Here is a 20,081-nt window from a genome sequence, read left to right as displayed (position 1 = left end):
TGAGTGTCAGGAGCCCAAGCACTTGAACCATCTTGTGCTGCTTTCCCAGGTACAATTATGTAGCTGGCTCAGAAGTAGAGCCCCTGAGACTCAACCCAAAACTCATATGGGATGCTGGCATCACAGGTGCTGGCTTAACTCACTGCAAACAGGCTCCATTTAGACACCGAGCTCCATACAAATCATCAAGGCCCACCAGACTCCTCCTCGTGGTACTCACAGTCTAACCAGGGCAGGTGGTCAAACCCATAGGTAAAATCTATAAAGTAGCCTATGATGACAAGTGTCATAGAGGAAAATTCATCCAGGAAGCAAAACTCGGGGCTGCTGGGCCAAGGCAGGAGCCAGGAGGCCCATGAGGGAGGGGGCGTGTCGGCTAGCACAGGACAGTGGCGGAGAGCACCAGGGTGTGCGTCTCCGCGGAGGAAGTGTCCCTCTGCCAGGGGAGCAGGCCCGCCTAGAAGTGGGAAGGGGAAGCCAGCAGGAGAGGAGCCAGCTGAGAGGCAGTGGTGCCAGGTGTTAGGGAGCCGTGTAGCCACCGTGAGGGCCCTGGGTTTCCCCCCAGTGGGATGGGAGCCTTGGCAGGCTCAGCACAGAGGAGAGACGTGACCTGGCTTGGGTTTTAAAAGCATCGCCTGAGCGTGAAGTGGTGTTTCTTCATCCCCACCCTCCCCATGCTCACAGGCACCCAAGAAGGAGCTGCAGAATGGCGTCATCCGGGGCTACCAGATCGGCTACAGGGAGAACAGCCCTGGCAGCAATGGGCAATACAGCATCGTGGAGATGAAGGCCACTGGGGACAGCGAGGTCTACACCCTGGACAACCTCAAGAAGTTCGCCCAGTATGGGGTGGTGGTCCAGGCCTTCAACAGGGCTGGCACGGGGCCCTCCTCCAGCGAGATCAATGCCACCACCCTGGAGGACGGTGAGGGCAGCAGCAGGCGGGTGGACGGGATGCCGATCCCAGCCACGGGCAAAGCCAGGGCAGCCAGTAAGGGCGTGGGGCTGCCTCCACTCACTGGGGGCCTGGCTTGTTCCTGTGGCCTACACAGACTCCCTGTGCAGCCCCTTCTCCTCAGGACACTGGTCCATTTGGCACTCTAGGCCCTCCATCCATCTGGCTGCCCCTTACCCAGGCGCTTGCTCCAGTCCTGCCTGCAGGCTGTCCATTGGCCTATGCGCCTGAGCACTTGGCTGTCCACCCTCCTTCCACCCCTGCTTCTCCCTCTACCTTGTCTTCCTCCTTCCCAGCCCCCAGCCCATCTCTCTGACCCACACTCTTGCTTCTACTCCCTGGTTCTGTTTCTCCCCCATTGCAGCTTCTTGGAAAATGGAGCAGAAGCCAGGTGCCCTTTGTGTCTCTAACCTGGAACCCGCCCCCACTGTTTTAATTAAGGCCCTATGATGAGGCTGTGGAGCTAAGCAATCCTGACACCCATGTGGCTTGGGTTTTAAAACTTAGTTCCTTGATGAGCAGGAGGGACCCAGCACTTCAAGGCCCTCATTTCTGCATGGGGGAGAGGGCTAGGAGGAAGTAGGAATACACCTGCTCACCAAGCTCAGAGACACGAGCTGGCACCTGAGCCTGCGCTGGCCAAGAGGTGACTTAGCCAGGATGCCCCCAGAGATGCGGCCGGGCTGCTTACAGCCCTGCAAAGAGCAGAACAAAGAAGAACAGAGCATTCTTCCCCAGCACCCTTCTTGATGTCCCAACCAAAAGGGTGTTCGTGAGCCTGAGCCTGCCCACTCCATCCCCACAGAGGATGGCCCAGCTCCGGAGAGCAGGAGGCTGCAGCCCCTGGTCTGCCCCGTTGCCCAGGACCCCCTGTTAGGGAGCTGTCCTCTCAGGTTAAGCAGTGCTTTCTACCTCCCTTGCCCTCTGGGAAGACGCAGCAACCCTTGGGGGTGGGGGGACACATTAGGTCAGAAGCACCTGGGAGTGCTTTAGCTCAAGCCCGCAGTTCCTGACTCTGGTTGCAAAATGCTGATGCCCAGGCACCATCCCCAGAGAGCCTCACCTCCTTGCAGCAGTGGGGCCTTGGAATGGGGCAGACGTCAGTGCCCCGGAGCCCTGGGTATCTGGGGCTGGTCACAGAGCTGACCTGCAACCCCTGGCGCAGCCCACGACCCTCGCCATTCTCCCTCTCCCTCCCCACCTCCCAGTGGGGGGAGGGGGCTGGTCACAGCACAGACCTGGCTGGGTCCAGGAAGAACAGCTTGTCCCCTGCACCAACCAGACCTGAGCCCACGCAGCAGCTCCCCTGGAGGCCTGTGAAGCAGACAGCTGGGCCACCGCCCCACAGCTGCCGCTGCAGCAACTCGGAAGCCAGGGCCAAGAGTCTGCATTTCTCAGCTCGCCGGGCACTACTAATGCTGTGGCCAGGGAGCCCGTTGGGAACCACAGCCCCGAAGGGAAGCCGGGACTCACGCATGCGGAGTGACCTGTCCAGAGTTACCGATCTTGTCAATTACAGAGCCCAGATCAGAACCCAGGCCCAACCCTGAACCACCAGCTCCTGCTTCACCCTCTTGTTCCCAGGGGGACAGCGGCCCAACGTAACACTAGGGCTCCCGTAATCCCTGGGGCCACGCCAGGACACAGCCACTGTCAGGGCCTCACCTCCCTTGCCTTGTGGGGGCCCCTGGCGTTCCCAGCAGGGAGGGATCTGCTTGGGCTGGGGAGGGGAGGGAGAAAGTTTCCAGCAGCATTTGCTCAGCAGTTTTTCATACTTAATTAGGGCTCTCGTTAGCCTGTCAGATCCTGATCGTTTCCTGGCAATATTAGCGCTCCTCCTGGGGTAGTCAAGGGCCCCTGCTTTAGCAATAGTGTCTTTTCCATAATTATATTACCTTCATTTTGTTCGAACGGGCGATCTGTATTAGTTTATTACACTGGGTCCCTAATTACATGGTGCTTATATTTTTACACCTAAGTAATATGAAACAATAATCATTCTCAAAGAGCGTCGTTAGGATGATGTATCATCATTTAAATGCTCATAAAAATTAGAGTTGCCTCTTGTGGGGCAACGGGATCTAATTACCTTCCATCCCGCCTGTGCCTCCTCGCTCCCTCTCAGAGCCACACAGCACCATCTTTTTTTTATCCTGTTGTCCCATGCCCCTCGGAGGCCAGTAGGAAGTGCCACCAGAGGCCTCCCTGGCTGGGGTGGACCCTGGAGCCAGAGTTCCCACCGCCTGCCATCCTAGCAAGGGCCAGCTGCCCCCCAGCCAACCTAAGGTGGCCCCTGAGAGTCGTCCCATCGTTTCTGGCATTTTGGGGACAGGGACTAGTGCACTGGTCCCCGAAGTCCTCAAAGTCCCTACAGAAACTTCTCTCTGCACCAGGGTGGGTTAGCTCCCCTTCTCTCCCTTCAGTTTGATGCAAAGGGGACACATCGGTTCCTGAAACCAGGCCTCGGCTCAGACGCCCTGGTCAGATGGCACCCCCGTGGCTGGTGGCCATCAGATGAGGTAGTGAATTTCAGATTCCTCTGGGGTGGCTTGGCCTCCTCCAGGTTTGGTCACATGCAGCAGAGGCAGGCCCTGGCCGAAGTGGTCCACCCGTGAGTTCCCAGGGGCTTGGACCCAAAGCTCATCACCATCTTCCCTGGGAATTAACCAGGACCACCCAGAGAGCAAGGAACCAAGTCTGCTCTGATCTCTGGAAGGGAGCGCTGGTTCACTCCCCTCACCCAGCCCCAACCTCACCACCCTCTGAGTCAGGAAATCCCTCTGCTTGTCTAACTGGAGGACGGCAGGACCCCGCCTGGGGCGCCTGAGCTGTGCTGCCACTCGCATTTCTGATTGGTCCCTTGTTCTCCCCTAACCCATGCAGTGCCCAGCCAGCCCCCCGAGAACGTCCGGGCCCTGTCCATCACCTCCGACGTGGCAGTCATCTCCTGGTCGGAGCCCCCACGCAGCACACTCAATGGGGTCCTCAAAGGCTATCGGGTCATCTTCTGGTCGCTCTACGTGGACGGGGGTGAGTCTGCTGGGTCTGCTGGCCGGGTGTTTGGATGACAGGTGCTAGGTCGGTGGGGGAGGGGGGGTGCTTTCAGAGGAGTGGGGAGGGAGGGTGGGCAGCTGGGACTGGCACCTGTAGGAAGTCTGGTGTGGTGGAAGAGGAAGCAGGACTCCCAGAACCTAGAAGAGAGAGCTGGAGCAGACTGGCAGCTAGGTACACACCTGCACAGCGAGCCCCAGAGACCCAGAGAAGTGCAGGCCAGAGCACAGGGCAGGGCAGGAGGGGGCAGAGAGCAATGGAGAAATCCCGCCCAGTGGCCCAGCTTCGGGGGTATCCTCCTTCCTCTGGGGGTGCAAACAGGTGGGTGTAGCCCCACAGCCCCACCCAGCTCCACCCACCAACATACACCAGAACCTTCAGGTTGGCCAGGAGCTCGGCCGTCCTGCAAGCTAGGGCCCAGCCTCCCAGACTGTGAGATCGCTCCCAGAGGCCTCGGCCCTCCCGCCCTGACCACCAGGGCTGACCTGAGCGCACCTCGCCGCGTCCCCAGCCCCCTGCCCCGCCCTTGTGTCCTCTCTGTGCTAGAGGACCTGGGACTCTGGCTCACAGCCACCTGCCTGTAGGACGTGCTGCCCCACGGCCCTCTTCTTGGTCTCCCGCGACCCACGGGGGCCTCTCACCTCTCACTCAGGGCTCTCTGGTCTCTGCATCTCCCTAGTCCCGCTGTGAGAAGCCAGGCCACGCTACCCAGAGCACAACAGCGCAGTCACATCACAGCGCCAGGCCACGTGGGGCCACTTCCTTCGTTCTCCAGAGATTTCCTGTTTTCTCAGCCTAGCCCTCCTGGAAGGCACTGGCCTTGGGGATCCCCAGTCCACCTGGACTGTGGCCACCCTGCCCTCCCCCGGGTCTTTTCTCGGGCTGCAGTCCTGGTCGGGTCTACCTGGTCTTCTTGCTTACAGCCCTCCTGAGACAAACAGATCCTGCTGCCCAGGCCTCTGAGACCCCCACCCCCTGTGCAATCAACCTGCAGGCCCTTCTTGCTGGGCATGGCATTCTCACCCTCTGGTGCCCAGCAGACCACTGCCCTCCCGTGGCCAGGCCCTCTGCCTCCGGCCCTCTGCCTGTGCCGCATCACGAACCAGGCGCCAGCAGTGGAGATGCAGGGTCCATCCCCACGAGGCCCAACCTCAGCCAGCGCCCGGGCCTGTGCGTCTGAAAGCCCAGTACTCGCAGCAGGAAGCTCGAGAGCCCCTTCCCCGAGCCTGGCCCTCCGGGCAAGCCTCTCCCTGAGCCTTCTTTGCAGTCTGAGCCCGGATGTTGGGCTGACGGCACCCACTCTTGGCAGGCAACGGCTGTGTCCTCAGTGGTGAGGAGAAGCAGAGGAGTCACTTAGCCCCTGACCCTAAGTGGGAGTCCAAGCAGTGGCCCGGGAGCCCTCAGAGGCAGGGGAGGGAGCCTCAGGCCCTGAGTCGTGCCAGGGTGACCAACAGCCCCTGGAGATCTGAGCCCCAGGGAGGGGCTGAGGCAGTGAGGGAGAAGGCTACCAGGCTGTCCCACCTGGGCTGGGCTCCCCTCTGGGTTGCAGGCGCCTCAGGGTCTCTCACACGGGAGACAGCTGAGTGGCAGGCGGGCAGACAAGTGGAGAGATGGAGGGATTCTAAAGGGTGTCAGTGGAAGTTGGTGCAGGGTCCACTGGGGATTGCGCCAGCCAGCATACGTGGCCCACCCTGATTGGGCCCCTTCGGGAGAGACTTAGCCCTGGGGCCAGCAGCCAGGATCTGCTCACAGGTACCCCGAGGTGGAGGGCCGGCCCTGTGGGCTGCTCTCTGTGCTGGGAGCCCGGTGCAGCAGGCGAGGGCCTGGCTGGCCGTGCTCAGGTGCCCCTTGTGCCGGCAGAGTGGGGCGAGATGCAGAACATCACCACGACGCGGGAGCGCGTGGAGCTGCGGGGCATGGAGAAGTTCACCAACTACAGCGTGCAGGTGCTGGCCTACACGCAGGCCGGGGACGGCGTGCGCAGCAGTGTGCTCTACATCCAGACCAAGGAGGACGGTGAGTCCAGGCCCCCGAGCCCCGGCCCACCTGCAGGGCACCACCCCTTCTCCAGAACCTGGGCACACCCTGGGCCCCGCTTCGGGCAGGACACGGCTGATGCAGGCCTCATGCATAAACATCTGGCCCGTGCCCACCCTGCAGCACCGAGTCGTGGGCCAGAGGAGCCCTCCCCTCAAGCCCCACCCCTGGGCCTCCTCTGCGAGCCAGGTTCAGCCTGGCTTCCTCCGGACACACGTGCAGAGTGAAGTAGGAACGTCGCCCAGCACCTCCTGCGTTTAGGGCATGCAGTCACCCCACAGGAGTCCCAGGCCACGGCCTGGACACTCAAGGAGGGGAATGGGATGTGCCTCCATCTGGAGCTGTGGTCTCAAAGCAACTTCTCCTGGGAGCCAGAGACTCAAGGGAAGAGGGACAGAGGCTGGAAGCTGAGTCACCCTGGAGTGGGCTGGGAGAGGGGCCAGACGTCCAGCCTGGGCCACAGCCACTGTCACACAGAAGCAGCTGCAGGTGGCGGCACAGCTCTGGGTGCAGCTCCCAGACCCCAGCCCTCTCCGTCAGCTGTTCCTTACCGAGTGCTCCAAGCCAGGCGCACTGTGTGTTAGAAGAGGCGGCTGAGATGCACAGCGGCTGGCACGCAGCAGGCGCTAAGCAGTAGCTGGTTCCTTCCCAACCAGCCTCAGTTTTATTTTAAGGGGTACCAAGGCGCAGAGTCTCAGTCCTACCCTAACAAGTTGGCAGAAGGTTCTGGAAGGTGCTGAAAAGAAGTAATTGGTGCTGCAGTCCCAGGGCCCCAGTGGCCAGTGAGCCCAATGCTGTGACTGGACCAGCTTCCAGCTCAGCTTAATCTCCTCACTCTCCCTAAGCCCCTCCCTGTCCCCCAGCCCCCCAACACCGCCCCGAAGCTCTGAGGACTTCAATATTTACCAACCTCCTGCTCTACTTTCCCTGCCAATAATCCCCCGCTGAGGCTTCCCGGGGCACAGCCACCTGCTCTCGCATGGAATCTGAACTGAGATGGCACCAGAGCCTGGTCCTGCCTGAAGCCTTGGGTCCACACACACGCAGGCACCTTCCCAGCTTCTGGAAATGAGCCACCAGGGCCTGCAGGCCCCTTCCGCCGCGACTCTGATGGAGACCTGAGCCTCACACACCTCCACTGCTTGCCCAGGCGGAGGCCCTGAGGAGCCCAGAGGCCTAGGAGCGCCACCCCTCCCTGCCAGGAGCCCTCCCGCCCTCACCTTGGCCCTGGCACCGCTGAGGAAGCCGCACATGCGGGCACACAGCCGCGCAGAGCCTGGGAGGCTCCGCCCCGCGAGTCGCTTCACCCCTCTGGGCCTCATTCCACTCCTGATGAAATGGGCACAGTGATGCCTCCTTGAGCAAGACAGCTGGGACAGCCTTTCTCTGAGGTCCGATGCTGGTGGCAGGGGCTGCATTATAGCTACCGAGGTGCTGGTGATGAAATGACTGAGGGCTCAGTGTCCCCAGGTAGGAGCCCGGGCTGTCCAGCGAGGCCTCAGCCCAGAGTCCTAACATGACTGTGCATTGTGCCAGCCTAACAATTCAACCTTCCCAACAGCCCTTGGAGCTAGCTGTCATTTCCATTTTTTAAACATTTATGTATTTATTTGAAATGCAGAGATACAGAGAAGACAGAGAGAGAGAGATCTTACATCCACTGGTTCACTCCCCAAATGGCCAAAGCTGCCAGGGCTGGGCCAGGCTGAAACCAAGAGCCAGGAGCTTCTTCCAGGTCTCCCACATGAGTGCAGGGGTCCAAGCACCAGGGCCATCCTCCACTGCTTTCCTACGTGCATTAGCAGGGAGCTGGATCAGAAGTGGAGCAGCCGGGACTTGAACTGGCGCCCATATGGGATGCTGGCACTGCAGGTGGAGGCTTAACCTACACCACAGCGCTGGCCCCTTATTTCTGTTTTACAAGTGATAAAACTGAGGCCTGGAGAGCATACGCTGCTCTCCAAACGCTCCTTAGCTAACAGTGGCAAATCCAAGCTTTCTCATCTACCTTACCCTCCATGCCTCCCATCAGCCCCTTGCATCTGAGATCCCGGGAGTTTGGGTGCAATAGAAGGCCCAGCTGAAAGCACTGTAAGTGGAAAGCTCATGCATGATTGTACTACAGGAAGCCTTGAGCAGGGCGGCGCAGGGTGGCTCGCACCTGGCCGGGCTCCACTGAGCCAGAGGACTGCTGCAGCCGGGCATCCCACTTGGGCCAAGCTGAGAGAGGGGGCAGTCTCTTCCCATGCGAGAAACCTTTCCCAGGAACCCCTCTGCGGAGTCGTCCTCAGTTCTCATGGGCAGGAACAGGCACAGCACTCACGCTAAGCCAGTCACCCTGGCCAACTCACGCCAAGCGCGACTCATCTCTGGCATAGGAGACGTAGCGGTCTCTGAAGCATGGAGGAGCAAAGGTGAGGTGGGAGTGGGAAGAAGGGCTGGTTGGGCCTCCACTCTGCCTGTCCAGCAGGCCGCCCTGCCCCACAGCTGCAAGTCCTTACAGGAATTGCTACTGGCGAGGCGAGCAGACAGCTCTGTGTTCCGGTCCCAGCCCTGCTGTGGCTCCTGGGGCAAACCTAACCTGAAGACACCGTGACCCCACCTACCCCTGGGATGTTGTATCTCTCTAAAGGAGAAAGTAATCAGAAAATTCAGAGGAAAGCCAAAAGAAATGAAAAGACGCAAACAAATGAATTCAGGTTCATTCCCTAAGCCTAGCTCTCTTGCGCTGAGCTTGGTTTCGGGCTGGCTCGGCTGGACTCAGCTCATGAGCTCCCAAGCCTTGGGGCTGCTGCTCATCTCCCCAGTGACTACCGAAGCTGGCTCCAAGTGTAAATTGGGGCTGTATGTTTTTTAAGATTTGTTTTTATTTTAAAGACAGAGTTACAGAGTAGGTAGAGACAGAGAGAAAGGTCTTCCATCCACTGGTTCACTCCCCAAATGGCATCAACAGCTGGAGCTGAGCCAATCTGAAGTCAGGAGCCAGGAGCTTCTTCCAGGTCTCCCATGGGAGTGAAGGGGCCCAAGGACTTGGGCCATCTTCCACTGCTTTCCCAGGCCACAGCAGAGAGCTGGATCGGAAGTAGAGCAGTTGAGACGCGAACCAGCACCCATATGGGATGCCGGTGCTTCGGGCCAGGGCTTTAACCCGCTGCCCCACAGCACCGGCCCCAGCAGGGGTGGGTTTTAGGCCACGTCAGAGACCTTGACTGAGGCAAAGGCATGACTAAGGTAGGGGTGGAGGAACAGGGACCAGAGATGAAGAAGTCACGCTCGGGGACAGCAGCGGTGAGGAGGAAGGGCAGGAGGCTGGTTAGGGCAACGTGGCGGAGTTCTGCCTCCAACAATGTGGCCTGGGAGACTCCACACCAACCCCCTTTCCCCTTGCCAAGGACACCCAGGAAATCTGGGTAAAACACTTTATAAGCACCTGCTTGGAAGCATCAGAGCACTGGCAGGAGAGCAAACAGTTGCCGGGCCAAGATCCAAAGGAAAATAGAGGCCCAGGAGGTGAGCCTGGGCTCTGCAACAGCTCCTTCCCAGAGGGGCAGGTGCTGAACCTGGAGCTGTGGCTCAGACGCTGAGCAGCACTAGGAAGACATGCACTGAAGGTCAGGCCTGCGCAGGTGTGGCTGTCTAAGGAATTCCCTTCACATGAGCCAAGGCCGTGAGGGACAGCAGTCTAGGTGCAGAAGTACACAGCTCAGCTTTGAATCATGTCCGTGCTGGAAACTGGATTAGAGCAAACCTAGATTGCAGATGCAAATTTGAATCCTTTCTTTAAGAAGATATCATCTGAAGCCTCATTATCTCCGCAAACAATTTCACAAAGCAGTATCTGGCACATGATATAAAATAAGGACACAAGAGAAAAGGCAGCAGGAAAGAGGGAGAAAAGAAACAGATCCACAGATACTCCAGACAGTTTTATTAAACATGGACTTCATGATAATTATGCTTCACGAAGTTGAAATTTTCAGAGAATTGGAACTATCAAATGGAAAATCTAGACATGAAAATGCTAACACCTGAAATTCAGATTGCAGTAGATGGGTGTAACAACATATTTGATACAGCTGAAGGGACAATGAGTGAATTGGAAGATATGTCAGGAGAAAATATCCAAATGGAGCCCAGAAAGACAAATGGATAGGAAATGGTAAAAGTGCAGGTCGAGTCACAGAGAAATTATTCTTAAACTTTAATGTGCACACAGATCACTTGGGAGTCATGTTGTTGAGATTCAGATTCTGACTCAGTAGTTCTAGGATAGCACCTGAGATCTTGCATTTCTAACATGCTTCCAGGTGGTGCCACTGATGACCTATGGGCCACGTTTTGAGTGTTAAGGACACAGAGGATGCAATGGGAAGGCATCCCAAAGAGGAGGAGGAAGAGAATGTGACAAAAAGATAAAATGTCTGAAAATGTTGATGAAAGATATCAAGCCACAAATTAAAGAAGTTCTACAAATTATGAAGCGAATATATTAAAGAAATACACACCTGGCCGGCGCCGTGGCTCAATAGGCTAATCCTCCTCCTAGCGGCTCTGGCACACCGGGTTCTAGTCCCGGTCGGCGCGCCGGATTCTGTCCCAGTTGCCCCTCTTCCAGGCCAGCTCTCTGCTGTGGCCAGGGAGTGCAGTGGAGGATGGCCCAGGTGCTTGGGCCCTGCACCCCATGGGAGACCAGGAGAAGCACCTGGCTCCTGCCTTCGGATCAGCGCGGTGTGCCGGCCGCAACGTGCCGGCCGCAACGTGCCGGCCGCGGCAGCCATTGGAGGGTGAACCAACGGCAAAGGAAGACCTTTCTCTCTGTCTCTCTCACTGTCCACTCTGCCTGTCAAAAATAAATAAATAAATAAAAAGTAACCGGGTGGGTGGACATTTGGTACAGCAGTTAAGACACTGCTTAGAGCACCCACATCCCATACTGGAGTTCCTGGGCTCAAGTTCTGGCTCTGCTTCCAATTCCAGCTTCCTATTAATGCACTCCCTGGGAGGCCACAGGTGATGGTTCAAGTACTTGAGTCCCTACCATAACTATGATAATGTCTCTGAAGAATTAAAGTACAAACAATGACATATAAATTGAGAGAGGGTAAATGGAAGTTTGTAGATCCTTGCATTGTCTGAAAAGAAAAGTGCCACTTGGTAATAGCCATCAAACTAACAGAGGAAGTAAAATGGAATATTTTTTAAATAATCCAAAAGAAGACCAAAAAAGTAAAGGAAAAACAACATAGGTAGACAAACAGTGCATTTAGTAAGATGGGATATTTAAACCTAAATATATCAGGAATTGCACTAAAGATAAACTGACTAAATTCTCTGATTAAAAGATAAAGACTATAAGACTGGCAAATATGTGCTGTGTATGGGAGACATGTAAAATGTAAGGGCTTATTGCTTCTCAGCCTTTTGGCTTAGATAAAGCGTAAAACATAAGAGCACAGAAAAGTTCAGCATCAAAGAATGGGAAAAGATAAAAGGCAAACTGCAACGTTGTCTAAAAGAGAGCTAGAATATTAATATGGTGTACTTGAAGGCAGAAGGCATTGCTAGAGGTAAAGAAGGACACGTGGCTATGATAAAAGCCCAGATTTGCTAGGGAACTACAGCAGCTCTAAATTTTTGCATGCACCTAATCATATAGCCTCAAAACATGGAAAAGCAAACACTGGCAACTACAAGGAGAAACAGCCAGTCTAAAATCATGGACAATTTTAGCACATCTCTCTTGAGATGTGCTAAGTGATAGGAAAGGGAAGTGTGCAAGAAGAAGATTTGAACACTTCAGTGGGCACACTTACTCTCATGGCCAACCCCAGACCCCCACACCCTACAACTGCAGATGCCGAGCGGAGTGGCAGATGGCAGAGCTGTCCCAGGGAAGACGGGCGGCATGAAGGCCAACTCCCAGCTTCCAGGCTCAGAGCACTGGGTGGTGGTGATGCTGTGTCCAGTTACTTCACTGAGCCCCAATTGTCAGCCACTGACTAGGGAGAGGAAGTCAAGTAGGTGCCACAGCTTGAGAATTGAGAGAGAAAAAGGCAAAAATCATCCTCGTTAGAGTTTATTGACTGTCTGGTGCAGTAGCTGCTGCGCTAGGTGCTTTATTTTAATGGGCGCCAAGTCTCTTCACAACCCTTTAATGTGGTGGTCACCTCAGTGGTATAGATGGGGAAACTGAGCTCAGAGGGAGTAAAATAAAGTGAGCAGGATGCTGTCACCATCCACAAAGCAGCAGCAGATCTCCAGGAGGCAGGACACAAGAGGAGAACCATGCAATGCAGGTGTGAAGATGAGGAGTGTGCGGGAGCTGCCGGTGTCCCAGGCAGCCCAGAGGCGGGACCGGAGCAGCTCAGGGTCACGTGAGCTGGCATCCACTTAGAGTGGGTTTCCTGGCTGCTCCCGGGATGGACTTTCCTTCTTGGAAACAGAAAGGGCCGAGCTGGCACCCAGAGGTTGTGGCCTCAGCCCCAAGGAATGCAGACCAAAAAGAGTAAGATGACAAGTGCTGGCGTGCTCTCTCCCCCAGACACAGGCTTGTGGTTAGTGAGGGCACTGGGGGCAGGGATCCTGAGCTCCTCCCCGGTTCTCTTTCTCACCTGCCTGTCCCAAGTCTTTGGTTCTAGCCAAACGATTCTGCAGCTGCTGTACTCTAAGGGCCTCCACTATGGAAATTTTGTTACAAGTCCAAAGGGTCACCTTTCTCCTTTCCTCTGTTTGCTAGCCTCTATTTAAAACGTAGCTCAAGGACACCACCTCCAGGAAGCTCTGCCAGATTGATCTGCTTCATTCTCCCCCACTCCAGTTCCTCCCACAGGCTATGTTCCTCCTTTCTCTAAACTGACCAGACCTTCTCCCTGCTCAGTTCCAGGTCCCCCTGCTGGCATCAAGGCTGTCCCTTCATCAGCCAGCAGTGTGGTCGTGTCCTGGCTGCCCCCCACCAAGCCCAACGGGGTGATCCGCAAGTACACCATCTTCTGCTCCAGCCCCGGGTCTGGCCAGCCGGTAAGTGGGGCCCAGGACAGAACGATGAGGGGCACAAGAGAAAAGCAAAGGCACCCTGCAGATCAGATGGCTGCCAGGCCACACCCTGGCTGCATCCACCCAGATTCGTGGATGAGAACGACCACGGGTCACCCCGTGGTGCCGGGGCTTTACCCACTCTCCATCTTGGATAAGTCCTCTGTTCCAGGGGCTGCAAGATTGTCCCAAGCCCCAGAGGCTCCCTTACGGCAGGTGGATCGCAGCCAAGCAGGCAGGTACAAATCTTCCATCTGGTTGGCCAAGGAAGCTCTAGCAGGCCCCAGGATGGGGACTGAGGACTGGCTGGTCTGTGGCCCTAGCAATGATCCATGGTGAGTTCTGCATAGACAGCGTAGGCTTAGAGGGGCTGCGGCCGCTCTGGCCTGGGTGGCCACCCAAACATGGAGCTAGATCGGGGAGGAGGAAAGATACTATTGAGAAAGGCAAGGGCCAGGGCCTAGGGCTGAGAGATTGCGCTACCTGCCCACCCTCGGAGCAGAGGGGCAGCCCCAGGTGGGGGCACAGAGCAGGGGCAGCCCCTACCCTCCCAGTGAGTACTCAGAGGGGCCCCATCATCAGCACCTTCCCCTGCCTCTCTCGTCTCCAGCCGCTCAGCCCCAAAGTCCGGCTGAGTGACTACCCTAGCACGTTGCCTGTTGTAGGTACCGGAGCAGGTGCAACCAGGCTAGTGGGAGTGGGGCAGAAGGGAGCACACTGGAGGGCCTTGAGGAGGGGTTGGGGAGCACGGAGCAGGGGGAGGAGGCCGGCCTCTCCTCCATCAGCAACTTATCAGCCCGAGCAACTACAGGTTTGCACTCGGCCTCCAGGAAGCCGCCCTGAAATCACGCAGTGACTGTGTCATCTGTGTGGATTGGCCTTTGGTGGCAGGTGGCCAAGCTCCTCACCACAGAGGCCAGAGTTCTCTTAGGGGAAGGAAGCCCCCCAGCCCTGCCCTCCTGGCCGTCCTCGTGGCACTTCCACACGTGCATGTGGCGTGCTGACCACGCAGCCCCATGAAGCCGCACGGCGCTCCAGGCAGTGCCCCAGGGCAGGGGACAGGGCACAGCAAGCCCTCAAGCCCCGCCAGTCCCCACCAGGGCTACCCCTCTGGTGACCTTGGGAACATCATCAGCGCTGCCTCTTCCTGTGCTTTGTGTAAGTGGAGACACACCCTTGTCTGACTTCTGTTGCTTAGCGTTATTTTGAATTTGTGAATGTCAGACCCATCATGGCGTGTGGCCTCGGATCACTCTCACCTCCACATACCTTTCGGTTGCATGCAAAGATCACAGCACAGTTTTCCATTGTGTTATCCATGGATACCCACGAGGGAAGGGTTGCATTCTTTTCTGTTGGGGGCTGTTCCAGTGGTACGGCTGTGGACATTCTTGTACTTGGCTCTGGGCACTCGTGCGTATGTGTTCCTGTTGGGCACAGAGCTAGAAGGGGAAGCGCTGGGCGCCAGGGTGCACAGGTGCTGGCTGACAACACCCTGCCCTGATGGGTGCTGGGCCAATCACACCTCATCACAGGTGCCCCACATCTACATGGACAATGGGGATTACCCAGGCAGTCAGTCTCTCTCTCTTTCTCTCTCTCTCTCTCTGTCTCACACACACACACACACACACACACACACCCTAGGAGCTCGTAACACCAAACCCCTCACCCTGCTGGACACCCACTATGCCTTCTCACTCCTCCGCACCCTGCCCCACTGGCTTCCCACCGTGCCGCGCCCTCTGCCCACGGTCACACACTGAATGCATTCCAGAGCAGGAAGCTGACCAGTTCTTTCTCCCACGCTGGTCTCCGATACCCTGTGAGGGCGGGGCAGCATCTTGCCGTCACTGGGTCTTCTGCTGCTGAGTGTCCGGGCCATCAATCACTGCAGGTTTGGGAAATGAGTAAGGAGAAGTCTGGAGGCTGTATGCTGGAGCTACTGGGCAAGTGTCCTTTCTGAAACGCACGGGAGACGCTGGGCATTCCCTAGCGCGGCCTCTGCGGTCATTCCCTCCTCTGACAATGAAGTCTCCCGAGGGACTGGTGTGCGGGAGCCCGGTCTGCTCCTTCACTCCACTGGCTGGGGTCTTCTCCCAGGCCCATCCCCTCCTCCAGCCGCTGGGGACCCCGGGACCCACCTTCTGCCTTCTTTGTGTCGTGGACACTGAGGAGTCTCATCTCCCCTGGGGAGGCGTCCTGGTGTACAGTGTCACACAGGACTGCCCGGGGCTATGGGAACTTCAGCCACACGAGGGCAGGAGAGCAGGTGAACTCAGATGAACTGGCTCACCTAGTGTAGGACCAGGACCCACCCACCACGTGTGACATGACCGCTTTGAACAAACACATTCCAGATTCCAAACAACTGCATTACAAACAGCTACAAAGGCAGGTCTGGGAGGTGTGCTGGGGACGAGGGTGTAGGTGATAATGCAAAATCACGGGTACAGGCACGGGGTTGGGAGCAAGTGTGCACATGCATGGCAGTGGGAGAGTCTCATGGGTACGTGGGTGTCCTCAGAACAGGTGCCTGTGACACTGGCTGTCAGTGCATTGCCGGGTGCACAGGTAGCCAGAGCTGCCCTGGGGCCTGGTAGAAGTTCTTCCAAACACTTCAGCGAATTTGTCAGTTTTCTCTGACTATACAAATAATACAATTTAATTACAGAAAACTGTAAATAAAATATAAGTAAATATTAAATAAATATAGATAAATATAAAATAAAATATACGAAACAATCAAGAGGCAAGTAAAAGTTATTGTACTCTCACTCCCCCAAGATAAACCAGTGACACTTTGTCGTACAAGGGGACTTCAAAGACATTTGTGGAAAAAATTGAATTAAAAGATAAGTTTATTTTGCTGCAAAAAGGTTGTGAAATCCAAGCCCAGGTTTTTCATAATATTCATTTTCCACGAACTTTTTGAAGATTCCACGTCGCCTTCCAGTCTTTGATCTGTACACATATTATATTCTGGAATTTTTTCAGAAAATTCTGTGAATATTACATAACCTTCTTTTTTGCATGTAATATACCTAGGCACTGCCCATGCCATCAAATGTTCTTTGAAAACATGATTGTGAATTTCTGTTTATACAAAGTCTATTTAACCAGGCTCCCACTATTCCATATTTAATGTGCCTTCGAAATTTTCACCATTGTAAACAATGCTTCAGTGGACTTTCTTCACAAAAGTCTTGAGGCACTTATTTCAGTATTTTTCCCAGGGTCAATTTCTGTAGAAATCCCTGGATCACAAAGAGTGTGAATTTTGTTCAAGTCTGCACCAGTCAGCCTCTCTGCCAGCATCCTCGGTGTTTGTGGCATGGGCAGGTTCACCTCCATGTCTACACTCATCCCAAGGTTTTTGGTTTGGTTTGGTTTTCAGCTGGATTTTTTTTTAAGGTGACTTATTTTAAACCATCTTTGATCACTAGTTAAATGATTCTCATATAGTTGCTGACTATTTTTTTCTATTTCTACTAATTACCAATTCATATGTCTTGTCCCTTTTTCTATTTTGGTTACTCTCATTGTTCTTATTTTGTGTTTAAGATTATTTATTTATTATGTGTTTATTTGAAAGGCAGAGTGACAGCAAGAGAGGGAGAGACAGAGAGATCTTCCATCTGCTGGTTCACTCCCCTAGATGTGCAGAACAGCCAGGGCTGAGCCAGGCTGAGCCAGGAGCCAGGGGCTCCATCTGGGTCTCCCATATGAGTGGCAGAAAGCCAAGCCCTTGGGCCATCATCTGCTGGCTCCCAGACACAGGAGCAGGGAGCTGGATTAGAAGCAGCTCTGGGACTCAGTCCCCTGCCCTCCTGTGTGGGATGCGAGTGTCCGGGGCAGCAGCTTAACCAGCTGTGCCACAAGCCCCACTGCGTGCTTTTCTTACTGATTTGTGAGTGTTGTTTTGTGTTAGGGCTGATAACCATTTCCTATCAAGTGAGTGGCAAACATGTGCCAGTTCACGGCTTGCCTTTTGGTTCTGTTTTTCATGTGCCATAGTTTTTTTATGTCATGTGAAATTATGTTATTTGCATTTATGATTTTTGCCTTTACTTTTATGACTAGAAAAACAGATAAATATTTACCTTTCGTGGTTTGCCTTTTTTTAAATCTTTGATTCACTGAGACATTATGTGGGGATCTATGTGTTTTTTTTTTTTTTTTTTTTTTTTTTGACAGGCAGAGTGGACAGTGAGAGAGAGAGACAGAGAGAGAAAGGTCTTCCTTTGCCGCTGGTTCACCCTCCAATGGCCGCCGCTGCAGCCGGCGCACCGCGCTGATCCTGGCAGGAGCCAGGAGCCAGGTGCTTTTCCTGGTCTCCCATGGGGTGCAGGGCCCAAGCACCTGGGCCATCCTCCACTGCACTCCCTGGCCATAGCAGAGAGCTGGCCTGGAAGAGGGGCAACCGGGACAGAATCCGGCGCCCCAACCGGGACTAGAACCCGGTGTGCCGGCGCCGCAAGGTGGAGGATTAGCCTATTGAGCCACGGCGCCGGCCCGGATCTATGTGCTTTTGAAAGTGATGTCGTGCGATTCATGGGGAGTCCAGGTTAAAAGGAAGGTGCCTGGGAACTGGGTAAGACGCCTAGACCGTCGAGGGGAAGCCGGACTTGCCTGCTTCCCGCCAGTACATGCTGACCATTCACGCAAGCACATGCAACTTCCCCGCACACGCACGTGTGCACATACATTTTTATTTAGAATCTGGCATATAGTTTTATAGATTCTTTAGCCATGGGATTATTGAGGCTTTCACATATCAATGATTTTAACATATTAGTGTTTTTTGCTACTCATTTGTAATTATTCAGTCCTAGGATTTTAAATAGTTCTCTAAAATAGACATCTACATTTAATTTCTAGAATTATTATTTTCATGTTTGTATGCTGTAATCCCACTTATATATGTTAGGTCAAGAAAACTATAAAAACTAAACACATAGTCCCAATTTCTATGGATTTGCTGCTTTCTGTTAAAGACATTATCTGGCATTTTTTATAACATTTAACAAATTAGTTTATTACCAGATGTCAGCATATGCCTAACAAAAGTTATTTTAATAAACATTTAATTTTCCGTAATACATATTACAGCCAAGGCCTATGTAATGTATATAATTTCAGATTTGTTTAGTCCTACGGGATGTTTTCTATTGTGTCATTAAGTGAAAGTTCAAGAAGGTGTGAAATAATGTAAGGATGCTTACAGACATAAGCAAAGGGTCAGGGTATCTATCCTCCAGTACACAGTAATTAATGTTTAATAACAAGGGATCCTTAATAACACGAAGTCCAAATCCATCCCCTATCCTCACTGAAAATGAGTCCCAGTTCACCGTGGCCTTGCACACCCCTTGCTTTGTGCCTCCCGGTCACTGTGCAGAGCAGGCAGGGCTTGCCTGGTGTGCAGGACGGAAAGCCGAGGCCCTGGGAACCAGGGCCACCTTGCCGGTCCTGAGCCTCCTAAGTAGTGCAGGACAGCATTCAAGCCACCGTGCCCCATGCATGGATATGAGCTGCAGTACTCGCACTGGGGCCCACAGTGCTGTCGCCTAGCGGGGACCTCCTGGGTTCAAGGCCAGATCCCCATGAGGGAGGAGTCTGCTCGGGAGCTCTGCGTGTGTTGATCGGATGCCCATGCCTTCTCCCCAGCATTTCCTTGTAGAGAAGGGCTGGGGTCAGGAGGACGGTCTCCCCCTTTAGAAGTCACCGGAGCGCTCAGCCCTCCCAGGGCCTGGAGACTGTCCTTCTGTGACCCACGTCTGTCCCTTGGCACAGGCATCCTGGCGTCCCCACGTCCGTGTGCATGTGAGCGGGTGTGTGCGAGAGCCCGTGACTGCAGAGATAACAAATTATTCGCTCCCCATGGCCTCGGGGGGGCCCCCTGTCTGTTACAGGGGGGCTGCCCCCCCACACTAGCCCTGGACTTCTGCCCAGATTTCAAAGGGGCCCTGGTGCTGTCTTCCTCTCCCTTCCCCGCAGCTGACCAAAAAATAAAATAAAATGAAGTCAGCCCCATCCCACCGGCACCAGGAAAGAGGCTGACAGGAGGTCTGCACACTGGCGCTTATCAAAAGCTCCTTCTCAAATTCATTTCAATATCTGAGCCTCTGGTTTCCAAGGCAACATAATCTTTTCATCAAAGCAACTGGTAAAACCGCTGGGATCTGATATTGTTTTGTTGGCAACTTGTCAAAACTGTCATTTGGTTTGAAAAAATGTTATAGATTTCTATAACCTACAAATATATATGGTGATCTATACCACTAATAATCATTAATAAAGCGGTGCCCCGTAAAGCTCCCACGCTCCCTCTCCTGCCCCTCCCTCCCCGACAGGCTTGCTGCCCGAGGAATGGAGGAGTGGGTAATTAGACGGCAGGGCTGGGCGGCCACTCTGAGCGGGGACGGGCTGCGGAGCCTGGCCACAGCCCCAGTAAGGCGTGGACAGCAACTTGGCTGCTTTCCACAAACTCGTTCCTTTCTCATAGCTTACCTGGGACCCTCCCTCCCCCATTCTCCCTTCTCCTGACCCCTCCACCCCTCACCCAAAACACTCCTGGTCCCTGACCTGGAGCCACAGTCACCAGAGCTTGGGGCAGGCAAAGAGGTAAACTGAGGCTAGCCCAGCACCACCCAGAGGGTCACCTCCCAAGGGGCCAGGACAGTGCAAACCACTGCTCCAGCAAAGTGATGGAATCCTGCCTCCCACCCCACCCTTCCTTGGAGCCCCGGGCGCAGGGTTGAGTGGGGGCTGGAGGCCCCAGGGCCCAGGTTCCGCTTCCAAGGACCGCTTCGCTCTGCCCTGCAGGCTCCCAGCGAGTACGAGACGAGTCCCGAGCAGCTCTTCTACCGGATCGCCCACCTCAACCGAGGGCAGCAGTACCTGCTGTGGGTGGCCGCCGTCACCTCCGCCGGCCGGGGCAACAGCAGCGAGAAGGTCACCATCGAGCCCGCCAGCAAGGGTGAGAAGCCAGGCGGGGGCGGGG

General features: G+C 55.0%; 1 protein-coding gene across 2 annotated transcripts in view; it reads left to right on the top strand.

The window, feature by feature from the left end:
- The window catches only part of DSCAML1 (DS cell adhesion molecule like 1), a 338,651-nt gene that overhangs the window by 303,252 nt on the left and 15,318 nt on the right, over positions 1 to 20,081 (top strand). For both annotated transcript variants that reach the window (XM_070078766.1, XM_002708369.4), the window contains 5 exons: positions 685 to 925; positions 3,839 to 3,985; positions 5,867 to 6,022; positions 12,921 to 13,060; positions 19,904 to 20,057. In XM_070078766.1, the coding sequence (XP_069934867.1) occupies positions 685 to 925; positions 3,839 to 3,985; positions 5,867 to 6,022; positions 12,921 to 13,060; positions 19,904 to 20,057 (838 nt within the window). The remainder of the gene's footprint in view (positions 1 to 684; positions 926 to 3,838; positions 3,986 to 5,866; positions 6,023 to 12,920; positions 13,061 to 19,903; positions 20,058 to 20,081) is intronic.

The sequence above is a fragment of the Oryctolagus cuniculus genome, chromosome 1, assembly GCF_964237555.1.
Source record: "Oryctolagus cuniculus chromosome 1, mOryCun1.1, whole genome shotgun sequence".
Classification (NCBI taxonomy): Eukaryota; Metazoa; Chordata; class Mammalia; order Lagomorpha; family Leporidae; genus Oryctolagus; species Oryctolagus cuniculus.
Note: the sequence above shows the minus strand (reverse complement) of the source record. Positions and strands in the feature narration are given on the sequence as shown.